General features: G+C 39.7%; 3 protein-coding genes across 3 annotated transcripts; all 3 read left to right on the forward strand.

Moving 5' to 3' along the window:
* Positions 1 to 9456, forward strand: tnfrsf11a (tumor necrosis factor receptor superfamily, member 11a, NFKB activator; the record flags this gene model as incomplete). The annotated part of the gene is made up of 10 exons (XM_079259618.1): positions 1 to 75; positions 3922 to 4000; positions 4331 to 4456; positions 4687 to 4833; positions 4918 to 5008; positions 5394 to 5470; positions 5708 to 5815; positions 5970 to 6019; positions 6168 to 7101; positions 9173 to 9456. 10 exons carry the CDS (start codon positions 1 to 3, stop codon positions 9454 to 9456), a joined length of 1971 nt encoding a protein of 656 aa, XP_079115744.1.
* A 5053-nt stretch (positions 9457 to 14509) lies between these two features.
* Positions 14510 to 17212, forward strand: LOC306770718 (retinol dehydrogenase 12; the record flags this gene model as incomplete). Its single annotated transcript, XM_079259619.1, has 7 exons — positions 14510 to 14523; positions 14973 to 15088; positions 15330 to 15485; positions 15578 to 15682; positions 15954 to 16163; positions 16673 to 16865; positions 17076 to 17212. 7 exons carry the CDS (start codon positions 14510 to 14512, stop codon positions 17176 to 17178), a joined length of 897 nt encoding a protein of 298 aa, XP_079115745.1. The 3' UTR covers positions 17179 to 17212.
* Positions 17213 to 20113: 2901 nt separating this feature from the next.
* On the forward strand, positions 20114 to 25039 carry LOC306770719 (retinol dehydrogenase 12; the record flags this gene model as incomplete). The annotated part of the gene is made up of 7 exons (XM_079259620.1): positions 20114 to 20124; positions 20542 to 20657; positions 22625 to 22780; positions 23006 to 23110; positions 24250 to 24459; positions 24611 to 24803; positions 24937 to 25039. The coding sequence occupies 7 exons, from the start codon at positions 20114 to 20116 to the stop codon at positions 25037 to 25039; spliced, it is 894 nt and encodes a 297-aa protein (XP_079115746.1).
* Positions 25040 to 26919: the final 1880 nt, after the last annotated feature.

Raw genomic sequence — 26919 nt, forward strand, 5'->3', positions numbered from 1 at the left:
ATGAGGATGAACTTTTCCACTAGCTGGATATTCCGCGGCTGGATAACGTGCGTCCTGGTCGCCCTTTACGCACAGGTAACACGTTATTTACAACTTCTAAGTGTTTGTTTACTAGTTAAAAGTGTTGATCCACTTTCTCTGCGCAACATCCATAATTCACTCAAGTATTTAAGCTCATGTAAAATACTGAGAGTCATGGCTTACTTATTTTAAGTATTACCCAACAGAGGATTTGCATAATGGGGGCCTGAAGAAAGGGTGGGAGACTTTGTGTTTTACACTCTGAAACTACTGGAAACTGGTTTATTTGGGTTGAGTCCACAGTTCCAGTGTTTTGACAGCAAAAACGCCGCTGGATGTTCCTCTTTCCTCCACCAAGCACCAACGAGCCAAATGGCACACCCGGAGCCTTACTGGATCCTGTCCAAGGTCTTCTTTTTTTCTTTTTTTTTTTAATGTTTTGCTTAAATATGTGTCCATCCTGCCTGCAACATTGACTTTAGGGAGTTTAGCTGATGATGCAGTTTGTTGAGTTCCTCGTTTCTCTCTGTAAAAGCACTTTTAAGTTATTACATAATGCTGCTGATCATGTCTCAGCTGACCGTCAGAGAAAAATGAAAAGGTCACAATACGCTGTTGTCTAGCAGCTAACACTGTCCAGGTGGAGTGGTTAAGATGTGGTCATGGTGGTGGGACTGCTGGGCACCAGTGAGGTATCACTGCCGGCATTTCCAACAACCATTACTGTAATCGTCCAGTCTTTTACTGGAACAGAGGCTCTTCCTTCCCTATTTTTCCTTGATTTCTCTGTCTGAGTCTCCTAAAGAGAAGGAAAACATGCATGAGATGATACTGTTCCTGCGAGGATTCAGAAACATTGGGACACAGGAGGAGGAAGAGAAGAAGTCCATGCTCAAATAAAGCAAGATGCCTGGAAAAGAAGCCAGTGTGTGCAAGGGGAATGTGTCGTTTTCATTTATGCTTTAAGGTGACTCTGCAAACTCTTGGCTTTGGTTATTTCTCACCGTCGCCGTTCCATCACTGACTCACAGTATCCCCCCAAAAATTCCCCTTCATTCTGTTGGGTTTCAACCACTTAGTCCATTTCATTCCAAATTCATCTCAAACTGTCTGTATGACGTTGAGCAATACTCAATTACTTCAAGATGTTCAGCGCAAAAGAGTCAATATTGTAATTCACAACAATGCTGTGCATTAGTGGACTGGTTGGCTTGCTGAGCCACAATCTAGGCTCCTGTATCTTTTTTTATTAACCATCCATTCATTCTCTCCTGCACTAATGCATTCATTCTGCAATCTTTGTTTTTTCAGTTATTTATTTGTCGCTGTTTCTCCTCTTTGTCTTCATGTCATACGTCCTTTTTTCATTGTGACTTTATTCACCATCTTGTTCTAAATCTGTTAAAGGTCAATCCACCCAGTCACTATCATTACGTTCAGTCTGAAGCAAAAGCGGCGTTGCCTCATAGCAGCAGAACCAAACTTGATGTGACTTTGAAATGCTCAGACATTTAGGGGAGAAATAAGTCATGTAATTACAGTACAGCTTTGTGAGGAGAAAGGAAGAGGTGATACACCCAAATCAAACTCCAGCACAAACATTTGGTAAAGAGATTATAGTTGCTCAAGATCTTGTTGGCAACTTTTATTATGTTCTTCTCAGGTAGTTACATTTCTGTTATATGTGCCTTTGTTTGTCTTCTGGTTTTTGGTTTTTGCTGTTTATGCAGGTTTTAATAGCATTTCCTCATTAGGTTATTTGAATTTGGGTTCACTTCTTTGAATTTTTTAAAAGACAAAAAAAGAGAGAAAAACAAAAAATGAAAATGTAATGTTATTTATGAAGCATGTATGAACTTATTCAATTTTTTGTGTAGGTTCTGCTTGTTTTAATAGTTTTAATAGATTTAATCACAGGTGCAGACATCATACCAAGATTTGGTTGCGCAATATGCTTTTACAGCTACTTATCACAGAACAGGTAAAACCCCCAGAGGCCTTAAAGTCACACCGTGCTTCTCTTGGCTCCCTGCCTACCGCTGCTGCAGCCGTTATGCAAATTCTGTTATCCTCTGGAATCAAAAGGAAAGCCCTCTGCATCATAGTCACGTTTGATGGGATCGCACAAGTATTGAAGTGTTTTGTTTATTTTTTGTTTTTTTACATATATAAAAAAAGACTGCAAGGAAATTGAGATAAAAAGGAGCCATACTGCCAAATGTAACCAAAGCGGTGAGACTTTATTTCATTCATATGTTCGACCTCTTCCCTTCTCCATTTCCACCATTTATGCATTCATACTTATATATTTAAATTTATATGATCATGTTTGCTTTGAGGTTGAAAGATCTATCCAGGCCGTGATGACAACCTATAATCTTACAGGGTGGATCAGCTGTTTTTCTTTCACATATACACATTTATATATTTAGTAAGTCAAAACAAATACCTCATGGACTTGAGACCCAATGTTTAGATGTGGCCTCGACAACAATAGAAAAATACAGTTCCCAGCATTCCTTTGGTTTCCTGCACATTCTGGCCTGACTTTGTGATTGTTTCAGCTTCTTTGTATGGGAATCATCCTTCTGTCACTTGGCTCTGTTGCAGCACATGGTCCTCATTAATGCTGCGGTGCGAGCATCTGAGCACCGCGCATCGTTATCCCTCTGGTTGGATTAGAAAACAAAGGCTGGCTGATGTGTGACTCTGAGAGGAGGTAGTTAAATGCATGCCAGTGTTCTTGTTAGGGATGTTTGTTGCCCAAAGCGGCACAGACTGAAACAGAGACCAAACAGAGTTCAACATGGAGGTGTGAGAGGGAGGCAGGAAGGGATATGATGATAAGAAAGAGGTCAGGGGCTAATTGTGATTTAGATTTACTGTTTGGGAACTGACTGCATTAAGACTTCATGTAAAGAATTGATTATGCGGGTAACATACAGATGCTCTGTGGGATAGAAAAGATGGCTGGTGAGTTGGGCTTGATGACAGGTGTGGAAGTTTAAATATACTTCCTCTGAATGTTGCCTGTGGGGTAAACTGAACATCTGCACTACCAGCAGTACAAATTACCGCATGAATGGCTGAATAAGTGTATGATTTCAAGGGAAAAAGGAAAGTGAAAAAAGCTGAATGACAAAGTCAGAGAGGTCGGTGCAAGGTCAGAGAGAAATCTTGCTTTCAAGTTGTATTTTTCTACTTTTATATATAGACGTTGTGGCTTTGGCATCAACTCTGTCATAACAGCCAAATACTCTAATTCAGCAGAGCAGCGAGGAGTTCGCAGGCCGCAAATTAAGGGCGAATGGAGGGCGTGTGCTGCTGCACTCATGTGTGAGACTTTGTTGTACATTTGCAGCCTTTTGTATCCACGCCAGATTTAATGTGTGTGTGTTTTTTTTTTTTAAAAATGCAGTTGAATCATCATCGTAGCAGCTGTGAACATTATACTTTTTAACAGCACACTGGTGGAGATCAGGAGCGTACCCACAAGTCCACAAGAGCTGATTTTCCTCTTATGTAACTGGGACAATGTGAGTTTAGTTTGCCATGCCGGCCCTGTGGTCAGGTGTTTCTGAGAGTGTGGAAACATTTCCTGGGCATGTCTTGGAAATCTTTTTAGCCATCCTCCTCCTCACATTACTCACAGCCATCTCATGAAATCACATGCTGCTTTGAAAGATGATCTGAACAAGATGAAAATGAAAAGCATGAATTCTACAGCAGAGAATTCGGGTTATCAAAGTCTAAATATGCAAACTTTTGCTTCATATTCTTGAGGTATGTGATGTACGAGTGTGAGAACTGATTCTTTTGATTCTTAATCCTCTATTATTTGTTGCCACGAAATGTCTAAACATGCATGAAGCTAATCTTAGGTTTTGATATTTCTTTTAGAATTCATTGTCCAAAGGTCTTCAGTGTGAAGTGACACAATACTTAAGAGACTCCAAATGCTGCAACAAGTGTAAACCAGGTAATAACACACTCGCACCAATTCACACTGACGCAAAATACAAGAGAGAAGTGTGAGAATCTGATTTACTCACTGCAACTGGCATCAAATAAAAATACATTTTCATTCACAAAGGCAAATCAAAAGAGGAAGGATGTCCATAAATGGAACATTTTGGCTTAACATAGCACAGACGTGCACGTGCTCTCACAACCATGCATTGAAATTTTAGTTTAGTACTTAAAAAGAGGAAATGGTTTGATTCATTTACCACTCTTTATCCATTGTGTCCCAGTTATTAAATCCTTCTGTCTGTCTTTCTTCCTCCTCTGGCTCTTGTCTTTTTATTAGGCTCCCGTGTGCTTTCTCACTGCAAGGGTTCGCAGCAGACGACATGTGTTAGCTGCAATCATGGTGAATATCAGCCTGGTATGACTCAAGAAACACGCTGTCTGCTGCAGAGAGTCTGCGATCCAGGTCAGTTTTGTGCACGGTGTGAAGCAAACTGGGCAGAACGGAGCAAAAGTTGAAAATATTCTCCAGGAAAATTGTCTCAAGAGGCTGCAGATGAGAAAATAAAGTCAGCTTCTATGATTTCTCAAGAGCAAATCCAGTGAAAATGTTCAAGAACTTTTAATGCAAAACAGATTCAGCTTATCGTTTATTTCAAGGATCTGTGCTGAGAAACTCACTGATGTGACTTCCAGGGAAGGGTTTCATGGCACGGCCTGAAAACTTTGAGGCAGAGGAGCCATGCCGCTGCCGGAAGGGCTTCCAGTGCCATCCCATCAACTGTGAATACTGTGAGAAGATACCCACCTGTGGCCCCGGTTTCGGTCTTGAAGCGGATTCCGGTAAAAAGCAGAAATCCTTGGTGGAAACATGTTCCAAAAGCCTTTCATTCAAAGATGTTTGAAAATGCATGTGCTTGTTTCCAGGCTCAGCAAATGGAAGAAAAATCTGCGTCCCGTGTAAGAAAGGCTTCTTCTCTGCAGACGATAATGCAGAACAATGCAAACCGTGGACCAAGTAAGTGCAAACACACACTCTGATAGGTTTTAGCCTGGAATGTTCTGATGTGTTTTGGAGGAAAAATGCCTTCAGGTTACTCTCCTCACCAGCTAGTATGAGTAATGTGTTCACCACTTCCCCTGGAATCCTGGCTGGAGGCACCAGCTTCCACTGCCGGCTGGTTCTGTAATGACGATAATGACGATGGTCAGAGATAGAAAGAAAAACAGTTTTTTTTGGCCACTTCTTTCTATTTATCGTCATTGTAGAGCCACTGGTACATATTGGCTGGTTGCCTGGTGTAAATATAAAGGGGAGGAAAGGAATAAAACAAATAGCATGTGAGCTTATGCAAATCTTCCTCTTCAGTCTTCAGTTCTTGTGATTTCGTCTGGTTTTGCAGTTGCAAAGCTGGAGGCAGGAATGAGACCCGGCCAGGCAGCGCCCAGGCTGATGCAGTGTGTGGACTGCCTCCGCATGGTAAGACAGACATGTTCACTTTATCTCAACATATACCGTACAAATCTTCAAGTTCTGTTATTGCAAAGCTCTTCTGAAGGTTAAATGTCAAAGAAAATGTCGAAAATCAACAACGTTTGCAGTTGACTGTTTGTATGTGACTGCTATCAGTCTGTAGAGAACATTTATGAGTGATAGCTGACGGACAGCAACAATAAAAAAATAAATAAAAAAGCTCTAAAAATGTATTTCTTCCAGGTACAGCACCCTCCTGGGCTATAGTTTCTGTCCTGTTAGTCATTACTGTTCTGTGTCTCCTCATTCTGCTGCTCTTCTGCTACAAGGACAAGCTAAAGCTACTCTCCGGTGAGTCAAAATCCTGCATTTTTAATACGGCTCTACACAAGCTTACGACTGATTTAATGCCTATGTCTCGAAAAATACATACATTTTTGAACACAAGTGGATTTCCTGTCCGCATGTTACTTCCTCATGAGATATATAATGTCAACTTTTTCAGTTAATCTTCGATCCTGTGTCCAGAATCTGAAGAGGACCAGGATACAGCAGGTATAAGATTTCTGTTGCCAAGCAATGGAGATGAATGAAGAAATTGCAAACCTTTATATTTCATACATCACATGTGGTTTAAAGAGAGACAAATGATACATTTCTTACTCGTCTTTTAATGTTTATTTCATTCTTTTGATCATTCTAGGAGACTTTGGCTCCTCTTTACCCAAGCGGAGCAGCAGGAAGACCTAAATGTACACCTTGTGAGATTACCAAACTCATGTACCAAGCACCCCAAGGTCCTGAAAATGATCCCCTGTGCAACTTCCCCGCCTCTGTCTCCGATGTCAGGGTCCCTCTGTCCTTCCCAGAGGAAATGACAGACAAAGGAGGGCTTAAAGAGAGAATGATGACAGAGGATCGAAGCGAAGGGTCGGCTGAACCGGAGGAGGTATCGGAGGAAGAGATTGTGAGCGTGTCTCCGCTTTTGGCAAGCTCCTGTGTGTGTGTCATCACTGTGCGTGAGCCGCTGGAAGTAGGGGAGAATGAGGACTGTAGCCAGGCTGTTAGTCCTGGAACACCGGGATCCTGCTCATGTGGTGGCCTGGAAGGAGACAGGGACGGAGAACAGAACGGAGAAGAGGACAAAAGCGAAAGAGCAGGAGAAAGCCACAGTGGAAGTCGAGAAAATACCGCATCATCTATGAGTGAGGCAAGCGTTGCGTCTCTTGTCTCGCTCTCTTGTCCTCTCCTGCACACCCACTCTGCGTTTCCTGCTTCCAGCCCACCCCCTGAGCTGTGCCTGCCTTTGTCTCAGGCTCAGGTGAAGCCACAGCTTAAATGTGACCTGACTGACAGATCGCTGGTGAAACAGGAGGGATTACACGGACTGACCAGCACAGACTCAGCCTCCACAGAAAACAGCTTATCCTCCGCCGTGACCTCAGTCAGCCCCCTGAAGACTTCTGTGTCTGTCGGAAATCTTTACTTGGACAATCTCCCTGAGGCCTCAGTCTCAGAGCGAGACCAGGGAATTTCCTGGGGGGATAGCAGGGAGAAGTTCTTGATGGGAGAGTCAGAACTGGAGTGCTTACCAGAGAGCCTCCACAGTCACCTGACTGAACCAAGTCTAACCTCAGGTGGGAAAAACCGAAAAATGAAACGATTTTCAGTTTAATTACATTACTTATTTGTGTGTTGCTCCTTCTAAACTAATTCAAACTTTATTTAAACAACAGAAGCTACTCCTATACATGATCTGATACTTTTCATAGGAAAGTTGTCTTTCCCCAGACTAGGTGGGACCAGCCACAAGCCATGGCTAAATGACATAGAGATTGGTTTTAATGGAAAGTTTTGCTGTCACATTGGTGCGACGTGTATTGTCCTCACAGGAACTCTTCATGTGCTGCCAAAGATAAAAATCTGCGGGAAACATGTTTATACAAAGCGCCTCCAGCAGCGAGTGATTCGCTCAGCCTGATGGGGACAGCGGTTAGCGCGAACTCCAGCGTTATTAGCCGAACACGTTGAATACAACTCATAACAGAGGATTGGTTTCAGTGCAACAATGAGAGGTTTGCCTGATTGTTTCCGAGAAGTATGTCTTATTAAAGTCAGTATTGAGAGCTGGATGCTGAATTCTGGGAGACCACACAGGGAGCAGGAAAAAGATATGTGTGTGTGTGTGTATGATGTCTCACTGAACCACCGGAACCACACTCTTACAAATACTCCTCATTGTGTGTGTGCGCGCATCAGTGTGAACTGTGCCATCTACAGCACAAAGCTCCTGTTTACCCAGAGTTCCATAGGGTTGCGCAAAGTGACCACAGCTTTAATTGAAGCAAGATGTGCAGCTTGAGTAATACTTTTATAACCCTAACCCTCCCAACAAAAACACACCATCTTTTTAAAGCTTTTTTTTTTTTTTTTCAACTCTCACTGATGACTATTTTAATTACAAGCCTGCTGGTTTAAAATGATTTCCCATCACGCAGTAATGACTAATTAACTCCAATTCCCGCATATGCTATTTCAAGGCTAAGTAAGAGTCAAAGGTTTCACCTGCAAACTCCAAAAGTCTCACAGCAAGCTCCCATTCTGCACATCAGAATTATCTTTTAGAAGCTGCTTATGATCGATATGGTCTTAACGTGACTGAATACACACATCTTTCTATCCCAGTGGCAGATTACCGGGAGAAAGCAGTAGATTTATTTTGAAGCTTGCATGGTTTTGTTGGACACCGAGTAAGAGAGGTGTTCTGCAGCAGTCTGGTTTTTACCTCTGCCAACGAAGCGGAGAGCTACATTCAGAAAAAAAAATGTGAGTGGAATCGAGACAGAATAAACAGAAGAACCCAAGCAGATTCCATTGAGCTTTGTTTTCAAAGCTGTGGTAAAATGACATATTTTCTTGCTCGACCTCTTAGACTGGTATTCTGGGAAAACAGCTCTGGGAACAGACACACACTTTCTGTGAGGGTGTGATGGTGTCTGCTTGTCTTTTGAACTTTTAAAGGGCGAACTTTGCTTTTCGGTGTGTGTATGTCGATGTATACATGTCCACCAGAAAGTGTTTGTTTTATTTAATGTGATTGTGTGTGTGTATGTGTGCATGCGCACGGATGAGACACGAGCTGTGAGTCACAGAGGGTCGGCTTGTTTTCTTGGCTGGAGAGTCAGACGGGAGTTGGGAGGAAGTAGGAAGCAGAGGCTTAAAGTCGTGAATTGGGACTTAAAAAACAAAAACACAGATTTTTCTCATAACTCACCTGATTGGTTTGGTTCTCAAACTTTACACCCACATAGAAAGTTCTCTTTTTAAAAAAAAAAATTATATTGTAAGATGTAATTAACGTCATGAGAGCTGTATTTCACCACATTCTGGATACATTTTGGTCTTCATAGGTCTTGAGTTTCTCACACTACATGTGCTGCTGGAGTGGCTAGAAGGAAATTATATGGTGGACAATGTAGCTGTGGTCTGTCTATGGTCATCCTGCATCGTCATGACACCCACTGTCCGTTAGTCACCCGAGGTTAGCCAACATGAAGTCCCTTTTTCACTCACGGGCCTGTGTTTGGTTGGGAATTGAAAGCCTTACGTAGTCATGCCGTGAATATTTCCACACATTTCATTATAAGGTGTTACATCACTTTCCTCTGCGTATAATCTCTTGTGTTTATGTCTTTTTTTTCCATTTAGGTTTGGTGTCTGGGAACCACAACACTACCTTCATCTCCAGCGGTCAGGTGATGAACTTCAGCGGCGACGTCATCGTCGTTTACGTTAGCCAGACGTCTCATGGCAGCGATGAAGGCGGGCAGGACGATGCCTTCGGGAGCCCCGTTCAGGAGGAGTCCAGTGAGACAGCTCTGTTTTTCCAAAGCAGCCAGAGACCGCAAGGAGACTCCATCTCCCACAGCACCTTGCAAGACGAGACGCTGCCGGTCCAGGAGGTGATGGAGAAGCAGCTCTCAGAAAAGTGAAAAGTGGCCAGTGTCAAGATGCTGATTGTCTCCACAGCCATCAGTTAGACCTTGCACAACTCTGACACTTTCTCTTACGTCACCTTGCTTCAACAAAGACAACATGTTTATTAAAATGACAGCATTGACTTCACTTTTCCAGTTTTTTTTTTTTTTCATTTTAGACCAAAGGAAGGAAAGATTTGTTCTTTGAATCTTTGAATTCAGTCTTTTATGATTGTTTCCTTTGCTTAATTTGTGACTGAATCTTTCCTGGTATTTATTTCTAGTGGAAATATTGCAAGACTTTTTCAAATGGAAACTCCCTTCTTTCCTGACAAGAAGGGGGAATTTAGTTGGGATGTTGAACTGGGGTTCAGACTGGAAAAAAAATTTTTTTCTTCTTTTTTTGTCATGGAAACACCAATTGGATCTTGACACCAAAAACTTGCTGCGGATTTAATTGGTCACCTTTGATTACGAAGAGCCCACGCTGAAGCCAGAAGTCTTTTCCTTAATACATGTGCCATCTGGAGGATTTTAAGACTTTCCTTACAAACAAAATATCCACCATGTGGAAATCGTTTTTAATATTTTCATCATAGAAAATTGAATTTTCTTGCTACAATGAGATCTGGCAGGACAGTATCTAAACTTGCACAAAAGTGGTGATGAATTTATAAGCATTTCATTGGTTGAAGTTTTGTTTTTCTGGTGTGCGGGATTGGACTGAAGCTATTTCACGCTGAAGAGAAATCTCCAGATTTGGTATGAAGCTTGTTTAGCTTGTATGTAGACATTGTATATTTCTCTTCTCATTGCACCACAAGTGCAGTTTTTAAAAAAAACAAACAAAAATGCTATGCATTTGTTAAGCTATTTTATTACTGTTTTTTTTTTTTCCATTTTATTTTAATGTGCAAGCATTGATGAAGAAATGTGTGTTTCAAATAATTTTACTAAGAAAATCCTTTATGTATTTTTTGGAGGTTGCAAAATGTGATTGATTTTTGTACAGATTTTAAAGTATGATGTATTTTTGATGTATTTTATTCTTTCTTTTTATGTGTGGTGTTACTGTGTGAAATCATTTGATGCCCCTATCACTGGGTACAAAATACGCACATTTTAACACTTTAAAGCAACACTATAGAACTTTGCGACAATAAAACTCTAAGTTTCTGAGGCATTTTGATGCTACACTGACATTTTTCATGCACATTCCTGGAGCTGCCATTGGCACGCAGAAGCCCAAAACCCAAAAAACCACATTCCACAATTTTTTTCCAGCCTGTAGCATCATATGACAGCTCCTTTTTTTTTCTCTTTAAGGCACCTGCACCACACACTCACTGCGGGATAGCAACACACTGGCCTAACGTGCTTTATTGCTGATTCAAAAATAAAATACAAAAGAACAATTAGAGGAAGCAAGAATAAGAAAGAACAAGAGGTAAGACAAAAGTAGACATTGAAGAGACTTTTACTGCCCGGAGAGCGCTCAGAGAAGAGACAAGACAGCCTTTATAACAGGGAGCCAAAATCAGAAAGATCTGCCAAAGTTCAGTAGTGTTGCTTTAAAGAAGCTGTTCAATCACAACTCCAACAGCTTTAACAAATCAACTTTCAAAAGAAAAAAAAAAGAAATAAATCATGTACATATAAATGAAACTTGTTTCAATGAATAAATATCAAACTATTTTGATTGGAAATTAAATGTGTTTTCAATCTAGTTTTTTCAAGCATGGCTGCTATTCTGCATTCCGTGGTTTCTCTCTGTCAAATTTCCTATTTTTGGGACAGACAAATTACAATGAAAGGCTTGTTGATCTCATGATGATCTTTAATCTCTGTGAGGCAATTTTAATTACATATGCGGTACAGCCTTATAGTCTTTGTCCCAGTGCTGACAGACAAGCAGCCTTTCATCAGGCCTGGGGATGGCAAGCAGCTGTGAGGAGAAGTCGCTCCAGCAGTCAGACCAGCTAGCGTCACAGAAAAGACCACATGAGAGTAACTGGCAGCATTCATTTAGGCCTGGTTTGGGTCAACAGGAGTGTGTTTATGCGTGTATGTGTGTGTGTGTGTGCGTTTATGTGCGTGTTGTCTCAGATTATTTTATGGTTGTTTGGGAAAACAGGAAGTTATGACTAGCTTTCACATGGTTTATAAAAGAGATGGCTGGCCGGCTAACAGAACTTGTCTGTAGAGGTAAAGTTTCAGCTTTTTTTTTTCTTTAAATGTGTGAGAGAGCAGTGAAGACAGGAAGTGTTAAATTCCTTAAAATTGCTAAAGTCCACCCTCTAGTGGTACCTGAGAGTCAGTCAGTCAGTCAGTCAAGCTGGAGCCTATGCTAGCACCCACCTGAGATACAACAAATAGAAAATAAACATAAACATGCAATGCTGGAAAAGACGTGAACATGCATTTTTCTGCATTTGTTTCTATCAGCAAGCTTCAAAAGAAATTGGATCTAATTATTCAGGCATATAACGTTGACTATATATCCTGACTTTGTATAGTGCACGTTGTTAGAACTGAACTGGGTCCCCTCTTGTCTTCACAGCTGCATTAATTCATCAAGATGTGGGAAATATTCCTGAAGATTTTGCATATTGAGGTGATAGCATGACTCAGTTGCTTCAGATTTGTCAGCTGGACATCCCTGATGAGAGTCTCCTGTTCCACCACACCCCAAAGGTGCTTCAGTGGATTAAGAAGGCAGCTGTGGACGGCGACTGTGGAGGCCACGGGAGTACGGACTCATTACATTCAAGAAACCAGTTGAAGAGGATTTGAGCTTTGTTACATGGTGCACTGTCCTGCTTTGTTAAAATATTTATTTTCTTATAATGACCCATTTATATCCACTGCAAATAGATATGAATAGATATAATTACCCATTTATATTTATTTGCAGTGGGTCCATATACATGGCAGCTGCCATATTTGTCCCACTATTTTTGCTATGGTGTATTTCAATGGCCAAACAAAGTGAGAAAGTGTAACATGAGAAACCTCAGAGTTTTGTTCTGGCTTTGCTTGATAGGTGCTCAACCAGGAGTCCCCAAGTCTTGTCCTAAAGCGCAACTATTTTGCAGCTTTTAGATGCAATCCTTCTCCAGCACACCTGAATCAAATGAATGGCTTGTTACCAGGCCGCTGCAGTGCTGAATGAGGGAATTCAGTCATTTCATTCAGGTGTGTTGGGGAAGGGTTGCATCTAAAAGTTGCAGGATGATAGAACTAGATGACCGGAGCATCACTTGAGATAAGTAGACACATTTAAAAGCACATAGAAGAAGACAGTACGCATGTACACAAATTGGAAGTGGTTTCCTTTATTGCAGTCAGTGCAGCGCTTGAGGCCTAAAGATGAACTCACAGATGAAAACATGTTTATGTCTGGATGAATTTTGGCCACTATGAGCCAAGCACAATTGTGCTTGGCTTTTAAAGGCATGTCTGTGCTCATCTTTGGTACTTGATGTCAATACTTCCTACACCCTGTACCTTTGATGCATTCTACATGAGGAGATGGAAAGATGCCTTTCAGTCATATGCAACAGATCTGTGAAGTCTCCTCTGATTCTAACATCAATAGCACACGTTGGTCCAGACAACTTCTGCTCACTTCATATCTTCTTTTTCTAACAATTTTGAGAAAAACATTCAGAGCATTCTATGTAAACCCCTTTCATTTTTCATTTTTTGTGAGAAAAAATTCAACTTGATCAGCAGTTCCTCAAATACTTAGACCAACCTTGTCTGCTGCCAACAACTGGACCACTTTCAAAGTAACTTGAATCCCTGCTCTTACCCTTCCAATGCTTAGTTTAAACTTCATCAAGTCATCTTGTATGTCTACATGCACACAGTTAGTGCTGTGTGATTCGGCCTAATGAAGTGACGACTGAGCGTAAATGGTGAATAAGTAGATATTAAGCAGAACTGCAGCAGCACACCAGTATATAGTTTAGTAGATTCTGTTTAAGGCAGAACTCTGCATATGGTAATTTTTTTTCCTCATGGTTATCTTGCCTTGTTTGCTGGTGCTGATTTCAGATTTCTTTGAGTTGTGGCGTGACTTTAGATGATCTAGACATTTAGCCACTCCAGCAGCACATGTAGCAACCAACCAGAGTGTCTGGTTGTTTCTCCTTTCATAGTCATTAAAAACAAAACAAAATATAGTCATTGAAAGCAAACATAATTCTCCTTAAAGAAGAACAAACCCAGTCTTGACTAATATTTTAAACTGAGCTCTCGTAATGCTGTCTTTAACATCAATCAGGACTAAAACAGCGGCAGCTATCAGCTACTGGAGCAGCAGCCAAACATGTTCAGTTCGGGGGACTGTGCAAGCCCAAGGAAAGCACCAGAAAATCCACATTAATAAAATGCTGAAATTACAGTCGTCTCACCTGTGGAAACAGGTTTTGAGTTTCCGCTGCAGACTTGCAGTAGATCCTGACAACCAAAGTTAGCTCGCTGAGGCAGTTTCTGGTTACTTCAGAGATACCAATTTTTTTCTGAAGTCATGATCTTTCAACTGTACTAATTATTTGAAAACTTATATCTCTAAACACTGTCTGATTTGGTTTAAAAAGTTCTGTAACTTTATATGTGTAAAACATCTGAGCACCCTCTGTATACCTGGCAGATGCTGCAGGGCATCATATATTAACTTTGGGAACAAAAACTGAAAAGTACGAAGCCACATAACATCAATATTCATGTTCAGTGCGACAAGTTTGATCAAACTAGCTCTAAATACAAAAACCTTCTCTGTTATGTAACCTCACTGAGATACTCACTAATATCTCTTGTCATGTGACCTTAATGGATTAGTTATAACAACTGACTTTGAACAGTGGGCCATTAAGAACCAATGATGACTTCCTGGTGCACAGAAAAGCATTTAAAGGAAAAATAAAGCAGTTGTTTTTATCAAATGTGCCTTCCTCTCTTCCACATTGCCAGACCAAAGTCCTGGAACAGCTTCAGTCAAAGAACGGGCGGCTTAAAGTTTAAGTGGAAGTTTTACCTTTTTATTTGGTCTCTAAACTCAAAGATGCAAACTTTAAGGTAAGAGATTTCTCCAAAAAATGATTAATACTATAAAGAAAGAAGACTGAAACAAAAAAAGACTTTTTAAGAGGTGAAGTTGTTGTGCATGGTTAGTATTCAGAGTAGCATAAAAAAGAAAAATCTAACACATTGATTAATTCCTGCAGATCAGAGTTTCAGCCAGTTAGAAAATGTTTCTTTGAGTTCAACCACGGAAACATCAAATCAATCTTTACATTTCTGTTTTAAACATGCCTGTTTCTGATGTTGTCTGTTTTTCCCGGGGGTGTGAAACACGTCACACACTTAGCAATAACTGCAAACCAACTTGTACTTACAAACTCACATGTATTTTTTAGATTGTTTCACAATTATTATTTCACTTTTTTATCTGACGGGACTTGATGTAATCTGTTCCATGTGTCAACACTGAACTAACCATTTACATCTCACGCCTAATTCATCAGGTCTCTGTTCCTCTCGAAGCTGTCCTCGGATGTGCGTTTAGAGGGGAAGACCGCCATAGTAACAGGAGGCAACACTGGAATCGGCAAAGAAACTGTTAAAGATTTAGCAGCAAGAGGCAAGCAGACACTTTTACACATTTAAAGACAAGCTAAGGCCATAATTATGGTTGTTTTCTCTGTAAAAGATGTTAAAAAATTTACATTAAAATGACCAAAATTAAATTCTACTGAGTCAATATTAATAAACAAAAAAAAAAACAAAAAAAACAGCAGAAGAAACTATTAACTTGTTCAGATTTCAGCGTGTGTGCACATGAAAACCCACTCACCATTATGTCATAAATCACTCCTTGGTAGGTGCTCGGGTGATTTTGGCGTGCAGAGACCTGGCAAAGGGAGAAAAAGCTGCTTCTGACATCATGACGGAGGTGAATGGAGCCAAGGTAGTTGTTAGGCAGCTCGATCTATCTGACACCAAGTCAATATGCCTGTTTGCTGAGAATATCTACAACAGTGGGTGACATGCACACACACTCTAACACACATAAAAACACAATTCTATGTTTTATAGCAACTGTAACACATAATAATATCCTGTTTTCCAGCTGAGAAGGTGCTTCACTATCTGATCAACAATGCAGGCGTGGCTATTTGTCCTTATGGCAAGACAGTGGATGGTTATGAGACGCAGTTTGGAGTGAATCATCTGGGTAGGAGATTTAAACGTAATAGAAATACACAACTTTGGGTAAATTTATCTGCATATTTTATGTTATGCATATATGGAAGTAATGATCACCCACTTCTTTCCAGTGTGTTTCTCCTAAACATTCAATGAATTGTTCCTAATTTCCTGGTTGTTATTTATTTTAAAGTAATGTAACACCTACAGGATGCAGCAAACTTTTCCTTTTTTTTTTTCTGTTGCTCTGAATTAGTCACATGTTCTTCAGTACTTCTGCTCCTTTTCTGCCTCCTCAGGTCACTTCTTCTTGACCTTCCTGCTGCTGGACTTGCTGAAACACTCGGCCCCATCCCGAGTGATCAACTTGTCATCGGCAGCTCACGCCATGGGCAAAATCCAGTTTGATGACCTGAACGCGGAGAAGGATTACCACCCTGTCAGGGCCTATGCGCAGAGCAAGCTGGCTAATGTGCTGTTTACCAGGGAGCTGGCCAAAAGGGTGGAGGGTAGGTTGTATGGCTGTGAAACAGAGACAGACCACGTACGCTTGATTACATGAGCCTTCTTGTGCTTGTTGGTCTATTTCTTTGTGCGTAGAAAAACTAATTTTTGTCTCTTGCCAGTGTGAGAGTCTCATGCCTTAACCACAAGTCCCCAGAGCAAGAATCAGAGCAGGCAGAAATGTTTCCAAGGAAAACACACAATCACTCTTCCACCAACCAGAGCTTGTTTGGCACTCTCGTGGTTAATCTGACAGTTTCTGCTGAAATAATAGTGTCTTTATAAGAACTTAGTCTTTATAAGCTGGAATTAGTTTATTACACTGTATGCATGGATTTCATATGCATTTTAAATTAAAACTGAGAATGAAGCAACTATACAAATAAATTCTAATTTGTTATTTAGGGTATTTCTTTTAATGTTAACTTGGATTAAACACAAAAGAATGAAGAGTCATAAGTATCCCGTTTATATAAGAGGAACCTCTGAAGCTAAATCCAACCTTGCTCTCCAGCTCTAGGTGTGATGGCATTCTCAGTGGACCCCGGCATGGTGAATACTGAGATCACAAGGCACATCCGGCGCCCTCTAGTGGATATTGCGAAGACATTCAGTTTCCTGATGAGGACCCCTGCTGAGGGTGCTTATACCACCATCTACTGCATCATAACCCCTGACAGCCAAATGCTCACTGGAGGATTCTACAGGTAGGTTTAAAGGCAGAAATTAGTCAAACATGGCCTCTCATTGAAGCAGAAATGACTGGCAATCTAACACCAAACAAATGTAAACAACAGCGTGTTTTTCATTTCTGTCATTGTTGGGAAGAAATGTTGTCAGGAACTGGAATATATTTATCAAAGTCATAATATCTAGAGAATTTATGTCTAATTTCGTCTTCTTCCCTCTTCGTACAGGGACTGTGCCCGTGCAGACATCTGCTGGGCGGGTCAGGATGACGGCACTGCCTTGAAGTTGTGGGCCATAAGCTGCCACATGCTAGGCATCCGCTGGAGATGAACAGCAGCAACATTCATATGCAGTGACACCCTTTTCATGCTATAAATTTAGCTAGTCTTACTCATTGCATGTGACAGACATGATTTGTGTGAGCAGACTAACACAGGTCTACATCAGACTATTGTAATAGTTGGTTGGAAACTAAACTGCTGAAATGAAATAAATGCAGAAATATAAAAATGGCTCAATAAACAAATTGACATGGCAATGAATTATACACAACAGAACAAAAGTTAATTTGGTTCAGAAAATGTGACAAATTTACATGCAGCAGTCTGTAATGTGTAATAACCTTAATGCATCGGAGCAGCTGTGAATCACAAGCTAACTTCTCAGGTGCTGTGATGCATCCTGTTACATTTTGAGAAACAAACATGTAAGTTTTATTCTCTAAATGGATCTTAATAAAGTAATTAAAGGTAATGATTGGATGAATTACACTGCTGAGTGCAGTAGACTGGACCAAACTGAGGAGCTGATCGTGATGCTCTTATCTGGCAGGGGAAGACTGGGAAATGAGACAATGACAGACATATTTATTCAGCAATTAAAATAATCAATCATAAGTTATTGAATTTATTTTTGTTTATAACAATCAGTGTGATGACAGAATTAAGGGAGGCAAGAGAGGCATGTTTTTCCCTGGCAGCAGCTGCTGTGGTGGAAAGAGGAGAAGAAGAAGGAAACCAGCATTTTGGGGAAGGTTCAGAAGGTTTATATGTTATTGTACACATCTGCAGCTGGAATCCTTTCAGTTACCTCATCTCCAAAACAGTCAACAGTCGTGATTTTTAGCTAAAGAAAGTGACATGCTGAAGTGCCTGTAGTCTCCTGTTGATAATCAGCCATTTCTGTGGGAGTGACCCTTTCAAACCCCCCTTTTCCCACCTGACGGCACCAGTGGCAGAACCAGAGTCAGACAGAGCTAGGCAGGCTTGTTCTCCCTGCGGTAACATCATGCTATCTGTTCAGTGTTGTTGACCAGTAGTGGAAGATCTGCCTCCAAGAAACTCTTTGAAAGAAACCTCCCCTCCAGACACACACACACACACACACACACACACACACACACACACGCACGCACGCACGCACGCACGCACGCACGCACACACACACTCACCTTTTATTACATATATACATGTAAAATTCTGACAGAGACATACAAAAAGGAAATTAATATGCTTGGAGAAATAAATATAAGGAGAAAATGCAAAACTGGAAATAACAAGGAAGTAAATATGACTGAATTTAAAAAAGTATCATCAATAAATGAATCAATTTTCAGTATTTTGGGAATAATAAAATCTAAAAGGAAAATAACAGAAATGAATAAATACAAGCATCAAGGTAATTTGGGAAAAAAATTAAAAAACATAAAATAAGTAAATAAACAGAAAATAAGGTTAAAAAAAAAAAAAAGTAGGACTATTTAATCCAAAGTTAAATGAAAAAGATTAAAAATAAGGATAAAAATCATGCACATAAATCACATTTTATAGGTCTCTCAATGAAAAAATAATATTTTAATGTTCTTTGTATGATTCATCACCATGACATTTTTTTATTGATCCTTTTTCTGTATTCATTTTTTATTTTGGTGGTTTCAAGTAGTTGATGTTTCCCAGTGAGAAAAAAAGGCATGAAGAAGATGCTCTAATTAAAAATGTCCTCAAGTATTCTTGTGAGTTCAATTGCAGTTTGTTTTCCTTCTACTTTCTTTCCAATTATTTTAATTCTCTGGGGAAAAGTATCCAGATGTTTGTTTTGCCTCTTTTATTGATTTCATTATCAACTTTTTAGATTTTTTGTTATTTTGTTGCTTTGAGTCATTTAAACAGCATGTTATTTCCCACTTTGCATCTTTCTGTTAATCTGTTTTGTTGAGTCTGCGATGGAAACGGTAACAACAATCTATTGTAATGGTGCAACTGGGAATTAATTATTTTTGCTGTCTTATGTGAAATAACTCATTTTCTTGTGTTAATAAGTGAGACAAGACAAATTAAACATTTAGAAGACAACCTACGAGGAACTTGATAATGAGCTTTAAGACTGCATGAAGAGTCTTGTTTACAGCAGAAAGCAGCACTGATGATAAAAGTACATCAGCTTCTTCTTGTTTGCTTCAGCCAGCAGCTGAGCAAAGACAGCCAGAAGGCAGATGCTGAAGACAACATGCAATCCCTGTTTGCCATCTGACATTTTCAGCCTAAATCACTTGCTACAGTTGTCAAGATACTACCATCCTTTGCTGTTCTAATACTTCTGATTCCTGGCAACCCCTCATGGTTTAATGGTTATTACCAAACAACCATTAAAAGTATTAAGAAATAATTGTAATGTTTTTTTTAATTTTTGAGTCACTTTATTTCTTCACTTGAAGGTTTTTTTATTTTGTTTTTCTTTTAAATTTGTTCACTCAAATTTTGCATGTGAAGCTAATTATTTTGAGCCCCTGCCAAGCACTGAAGGTCCCTTAGATATTTCAAAGGAAAGCCAGTGTGATATTACAATGGGGAAAAAAAGTAGCATGTGACTAATGGATTCTCTGAATCAAAGCAAGAGATTTAAAGGAGCAAATTTATTTGTTTTATTCAAATTCGTGTCACAATCTGCAGTGCTGAATTATGATCAGTTACTTTGGCTGAATGTAAAAAGCAGGAGCCTCGCTCTAATAGCAGGACTGTCAGACAGCAGGAGGCAACAGGAGAGCCGCCTGCTCCTCAGCCTGGAACTTGTGAATCAATTATGCGTCAGCTCGCTGCTGATTGGTCCAGCTCTGAGATGTGAAACAAACGCAGCGGGGAGGGGAGGGAGAGAGAGAGGGAGATGACAAGCACGAAACCCGCTGATGAACTGTGGGGTGCAGACTGAAAGAGGGTGCGTGGCTCATTTCACCGACCCTAAAGTGGAAATCAGTTGCTCTTGAGGAAGAATGTACTGCAGGTAGGAGGGAAAAAAGATTTCTTCCAGCTAAAAGGCTTGGCGTCTGGCTCCATTATAACAGGAATGTAAAATATTTTAAGCAGCTTAAACAAGAGGCAGCTGCAATAGGTTATCTTGTGTTGTTGGAATAGTAAAATGAAGGTGTTTGTGCCGATCCTTGTCATTATGTGGAGTTCAATTAGGATTTGTGTGGGTGTGTTAAATCTTTTCTAATTAGTTTGACATTTAAAATAAGCAACAAGACTGCTATCAGAGTCCCTGTTACCTACCATAAGATTGACCTAAACAGTTACATTTGCTGTAAGGTAACTTAACATTCTCCTCCATATCAGTAACATGTACAATGTGGATAAATTAGTACTTATAATGAAGGGTTTAATGATTTCCTTAATGGTTCTGCTTGCGTGTGCTAATCAGGAGTGTGTGCTGTAACCGCTGGTCATCTGAGGAGAGGTTAGATGGGAAAACAGTCATCATCACTGGAGCCAACACTGGCATCGGCAAAGAAACTGCTAGAGACCTGGCAAGGAGAGGTATTCCCCCATCCCAGCTGTGTGTCTGTCAGTGTTTGAATCATTTGTTTTTTTGTACACCATCACTGACTTTTAAACTGTAGCTTAACATGTAACCTCCTTCCCATTTCTCCAAACTGAAGCACCTTAGTGAATGAGCATTATCTTTACCTGTTAATCAGGCTTCAACTTCAATGTTTTTCTATATGGTTTGGATGGAAATATTGGCTGCATTGGTGGATTTGTTTTTTTTTTTGTTTTTTTTTTACCCTCACAGCGTAGCTTCACCTCATGTATCCACAGCTAAGGAGCTGGGAATGAGTGTCTTTATCTTATCTAAGTTTCGCACCTTGTTTAACATTCTACCAATCTGAGTGATAGACAGATGGCATTGATGTAAGGCTGGTGAGGCGTCAGGAAGACAGAGGGAGCATTGTGAGGGTCTGATCCCCTCCTCAGCCAGACAGACAACAAAGACAGATGAGGGGGTGCAGCCATGCACGGATACACACACACACACAGCAAGTAGTAAAAAACTAAATCTGCATACATCATTTGATTTATTCATCCGAGGTGTCGTCCAGCCACTTCCTGAAATAACCATCCATCAGAGTGTTAGGATAACAGTCCAAACATTAGCCCTTTTTTCTATTAATATTTAGATATTAGTCAAAATATGCTATTAGCTGCCATGGATCAAATTATAAGAGATCAACTGAATGATGAAAAGTTAAAAGAGAAGGAAAGAGGAGAAAGCGTGGAAAGAATAATCCCCTCTGCAGTGAAACAATGGCACTGTGCCTTTTGCTCCTGGAGGATTTCCTGTCAATTGATGGGATCATCTTTCAGTAAATGGGATTATGTAATGACATGATTAGATTTACACAGATTTATAACAGCCTGTGGTACCTGCAGGCTGCAGCATTCAACCATGGAAAATCTAGCCTAATCAAAACATTTCAAATCGCCTTTTTTGTCTGGATTTATAACTCCTGTTTTGATGCATTTTATATTTTGAAAAATGGAAATGCACATGGTGTTTTTACATGCAAGTGCTGTGACTGGACTACTTGTTCAGAAGTCTGAAGAGACTATAATACATTTAGTTATTAGACAATAAATATTTTAACATTGTGAAATCATCATTGGCTTATGAAACACCACGCTTGCGTATTACTTAATGCATATTGCTCTTTTACTGAACTGATTGAATGTGGCTGCCTTGGAAGTGTGGGAACAATTGGCTTTTCCCACAAGGGAGCAGCAGGACAGAAACAAAGACTCAGTGATGGGGCACAGATGCTATGCTCCAACTGATTAATGGCTCTTCTCTTTCTTAATTGCAGGGCACAGCAGCTATTTTGTTTATGTGGATGAGTGTGTGTGAGATTGTTTGTGGTATTGGGTGGTTTAGGGGTGTTGTCTCACTATATGTAAGTTGATTGTTTTTGTGGGGGTGCATGTATGCATGCTTGCGTTTGGCTGAGTGAAAGGGTGTATGCATGTGTCCTCAAAACCCCTTTCTGTGCTCATTAAGGAGATTGTGCAGTAATTTGTGTCAGCGGTGAATGAGGATGACATAGCTGAGAGGGTCTTGTGTTCATGCAAGTGGAGCAGTTGGCTGAATGAGATCCTGCGTGAGAGCTTAGAAATCATTAGAGGATGATCAGAGGTACACAGATTTGCAGACTCTATTACTTATCTGATGGCGGTGGTTTTGGATGACTGCAAATGAGCAAAGCTGCCAGTAGTTTGAGTTTGGAAACTTTAAATGCTTTGAACCTACACAACTTTTTTTTTTTTTTTTTTTTTAGTGGGGTGAGTGGGTAAACAACCTCAGTAAGTGAAATGAGAGTTGAGCATGAGTGGGTTGAGCAGACATAAACAAACAGTCCTGAGTTTACTTGAGCTGTAGAGCTGGAAGGAAACTGTTGTGGGATGGGGAGATTGTAAAATCAACAAGCTGACTTCTCATTGCTGCTTTTCAGGTGCTCGCATCATTATGGCGTGCAGAGACCTGGAGAGGGCTGAGGAAGCACGGACCGACATCTTGGAGGACACAGGAAATGAGAATGTAGTCATCAGAAAACTGGATCTGTCTGATACGAGGTCCATCAGGGCGTTCGCCGAAGTCATCAACAAAGGTAACAGTTAATACACGATCGATATAAACCCCTGAAAAAAGGCTCTTACAGCAAATGGGCTGGTTAAAACTCAGATGTTTTAGAAAAAAAGACATACACCTTGCATAATAATGCTGCTATGATGTAAAAATACTAGAAATGCATATTAACCTGATATCAACTACCTGTTTTCTCTTTGTTTTTGCTCCAGTTTAAAACATACATTGTGTTGTCTTCTATTTTCAGAGGAGAAACAACTGAATATTCTTATAAATAATGCAGGGATTATGATGTGCCCCTACTCCAAGACAACTGATGGGTTTGAAATGCAGCTGGGGGTCAATCATTTGGGTGAGTTATTATTCTCTCTGTATTCTTTCTTGTAATTTATAATCTGAATCTGAATTGTACTCATATTATTTGCAGAAGCAGACACAAATATGAGAACACGGTGGGGTTTGGCTGCTAAGTTAGGATAGATAAGTTAGGGCTTCATATATTCTTAGTAAAATCAGAAAGTGAAAAAAAAAAAACCCTGATTTAGAAGAAACATTGTGCAACTAAAACAACAGTAAGGAAATAAACTGCAATGCTTTCTTCAAGCTGTCATTGCTTTCACCTGTATTAGACCGTGACTTCTTCCAGATGATGTTTCCCACTGTGTTATTTTTGTCACAGGCTGTCAATTTGAACAGTCTGTGTTCGAACACGGTCGCCCACGCACATATGGACATCCAGATGCGCCCATGAAGACACATGCACAGTCCTACCTGCTTGTACAAACATCCTTTGCATGTGTCCATTTGAACTTAATGTAGATGTTTGGAGTTAAACAGGAAGTGGAGAACAATTGTAAGGGCAACGAAGCTATCCTTCAGTCTGCCTACAGGTCAACTTCTACTGTTACTTTGAGTGTGTGTTTTCCGAGCTGAAATGACTTTCTAGAAGTTTCTTTTTTCCTTTTTCCAGTGTTTCTATTTGTGTAAAGTTGGCATTTGTGCAGCACAAGAGTGACGGCATGTTTATTATCTAGATTTCTAGATCTAGAACAATATTAAAGACTTATGAAGAGTTAGAGGCATAATGTGAATTACCTTGAGTAATTACGATGGTGTTACATTTTGAATATCTGTAAATGCTTTCAAAACTATTAAAAGAAAGGAACATAATGGGAAATTAATGCAAATTTTGGAACAACTGGATATTGGATGTGAATATTGTAAAATGGATGATTATGAAATTAAGGGGCAAATATCATAAGATTGCTCTTCTTTCTGCTCCTTTTCATTCAAGCCATATTTAAATGGCAGTCTTGTTTTGTATTTATTTTTATGTTTTTTTGAATGAAATAAATAAAAATGAAATGAAAAGACTTCTCGCATATAACATGACACGTATATGATTAATGTAGCTGTGGCCCAACTTACAACAGAAAATATTCAGCTGTTCAGGAAGTGGCATTAAGTTTTGTGTTTCATGACTTTTCTCAGGTCATGTTCTCCTGACCTACCTGCTGCTTGATCTTATCAAGCGTTCAGCTCCAGCCCGTATTGTCGTCGTGGCGTCTGTGGCCCACACCTGGACGGGGCTTCGGCTGGATGACATTAACAGTGAGAGGAGTTATGACACCATGAAGGCCTACGGACAGAGCAAACTGGCTAACGTCCTCTTTGCACGCTCTCTTGCCAAGAGGTTAGAAGGTCAGGAAAAGTGTTTAAGATATGAACAAGCAAACATCCAGGGGATTATGTTGTGGACAGTCTATGTGATGAATAATACACAATATCATTATATTAACATAATAATATAAATGATAAAGTGTAGGTGACTGTGTAAGTGCATGTGTTGCAGGTACAGGAGTGAGTGTGTTCTCCTTACATCCTGGAGTGGTACAGTCTGACCTGTGGAGACACCAGCACCAGTGTATCCAGGTGGCAGTGAAGATATTCAGGATTTTCACCAAGACAACAGTGGAGGGAGCACAGACCACCATCTATTGTGCTGTGGAACCAGGTCTGGAGAGCCTGAGTGGAGGATACTTCAGGTAACTCTCAACCAGGATCTGCTTACACAACATAAGAGATATTTGGGATTTTTATCTCCTGCGTAAGCATTTGCATTTAATATTTTCTTTTCAAATTGAACAAAAACTAATTATTCTCCCTGTTTGTGTTTAGCGACTGTGGCCCTGCAAGCTGCTCAAGGGCTGCTGCTGATGATGACTTGGCTCGGAAGCTGTGGGAGGTCAGCTGCAACATGCTAAACATCCCCTGGCAGTGAAAAGTGGCAAATTAACTGTGCAATGAAAGACACTGTCATCTCTGCACTGTTGCGCACTTTTATAACTCCATCAGTGTTCTGTAAAAATGATGTATTTCATGACTCAGAGTGCAGTCCAAAAGGACTGCTCCAAAGTTTCTTTTTTTAATGTGCTGTCAAGAACAAATCATATATGGTGGCCAAATAGTATCAACAAACGGCATGATTACTTTTTTTTCTTGTGTGAAGGCATCTTTAAGAATTCACTAATACTTAAAATGTGGTCTGTTTATTAGTAGAATTTAATAATGGGGAAAAGAAATTATTTTACTTATTGTCTTTTCACTGTCCATTTTCAAGCGGATGAAGCCTTCCTTTGTTCAGATGGTTGTCTGTCCTGGGCATTTACCAGTAAAGGGGGTCTGGCTTTGGATAATAATAAATGGAGGTGTTAAATCTTTCATGTATGCCACAGACTTTTACTTCACAAGATGAGAATCAGAGGGTATTGTTTGCCAATTAACCTCTTTCTTCCTTGATCTGGCTGACATTTGCTTTCTAATTTATTGTATGTGGATGTATTGAGAAGCCAGATTGTGAACACAAAGTCACTTTGTAATCACAATGTGGCTGCACGCAGCGAGTGAGCACTTTATTAGAGATACAAAGTATGTTATGTAATGAAATATCATCATGTAGATATTTAACCTAACATAATGTAATATGAGACTTGTTTGTGACATGGTGTAAATAGTGCCACTGGGCTCTGTCAGCTTGACTGGTACAGATAAAGAAAACATGCAACACTTGAACTATTTATACTTAGAAGCAAAAAGAAAAAACAAACATTAAAACAAACCATCCACACAAACAACAACAGCAAAAGATGAGGACCTAGCTAAAAGCACCCAAAATAATGAGTCCCCCCATGGTTTATTCATCAAATAAACATACATGAAATCCTGCAGGCATGCCGTAGTGTAACGAAGAAAGAAAAATGAGCTAAAACATGAGAGTTGGGAACTTCTAATCTTAATCTAAACCACATGATGAAGTAATTACTAACTAAGGAATGTGGCATGAGCAAGATGTATGGTTATTTTGGTCTACTTCTAACTAACTGACTAACTAACTAAAGTGAAAGAACTTAAAAGGCCATTGTGAATCAAACCTTTCTTATAAGTTGTTCAACAAACATCAAAACAAGCATCATGAGCTGGTTTTGTACTCTTTAGAGATAATCTTTATGTTCTAATTATTTTCTAGGTATTTTGCATTTTTACAGCTGTGTCTGACAAAAGATAATCCTCAATTTCTTTGTTTTGAGTAATTTCATGGGGGATTTGCGAGTGTACTCAAAGTATTCATCATCTTAAGGATTCTAATTCAGATTTTGGACAGATTTTTTCTGTTCTGATGCACACTTTTTATTTCATCATTTCATCATCTGATCAATTATTTTGTGATAAAAAAAAAAATCAAAATAACTCACAGGAAAGGCTTTGCTCTAAAAATTAGATAAATGTTTGCTTTTTTTTAGGTTTGCTTGAAACAGGACCATTAGACCATTATCAGACGTATGCATAGACTCTCAATACAAAAAACTATAATTAAAATATTACTGCTTCAATGAGTCATATACCAAAAAGCATTTAATGAAAATTCAAATCGAGTCTGTATTTATTTATTTTATCTATTTTTTCTTTAACTTGTCAAGCATTTTAGAGAGCAGTGCTGGCTGCTGAGTAGTCCTGATCAATTTGCTTTGCAAAAGATAGCTTTATGGGTGCTAGGCTCCACTTTATATTTAGATTTCTCTTATTACTATTCATTTATTTAGAAAGTATACATGTTATATTTACGACAGTCAGTAAAAATAGTTTTTATGTAGGGTGAATGTC

The sequence above is a fragment of the Telmatherina bonti genome (assembly GCF_933228915.1).
Source record: "Telmatherina bonti genome assembly, chromosome: 20".
In the NCBI taxonomy this organism is placed as follows: domain Eukaryota; kingdom Metazoa; phylum Chordata; class Actinopteri; order Atheriniformes; family Telmatherinidae; genus Telmatherina; species Telmatherina bonti.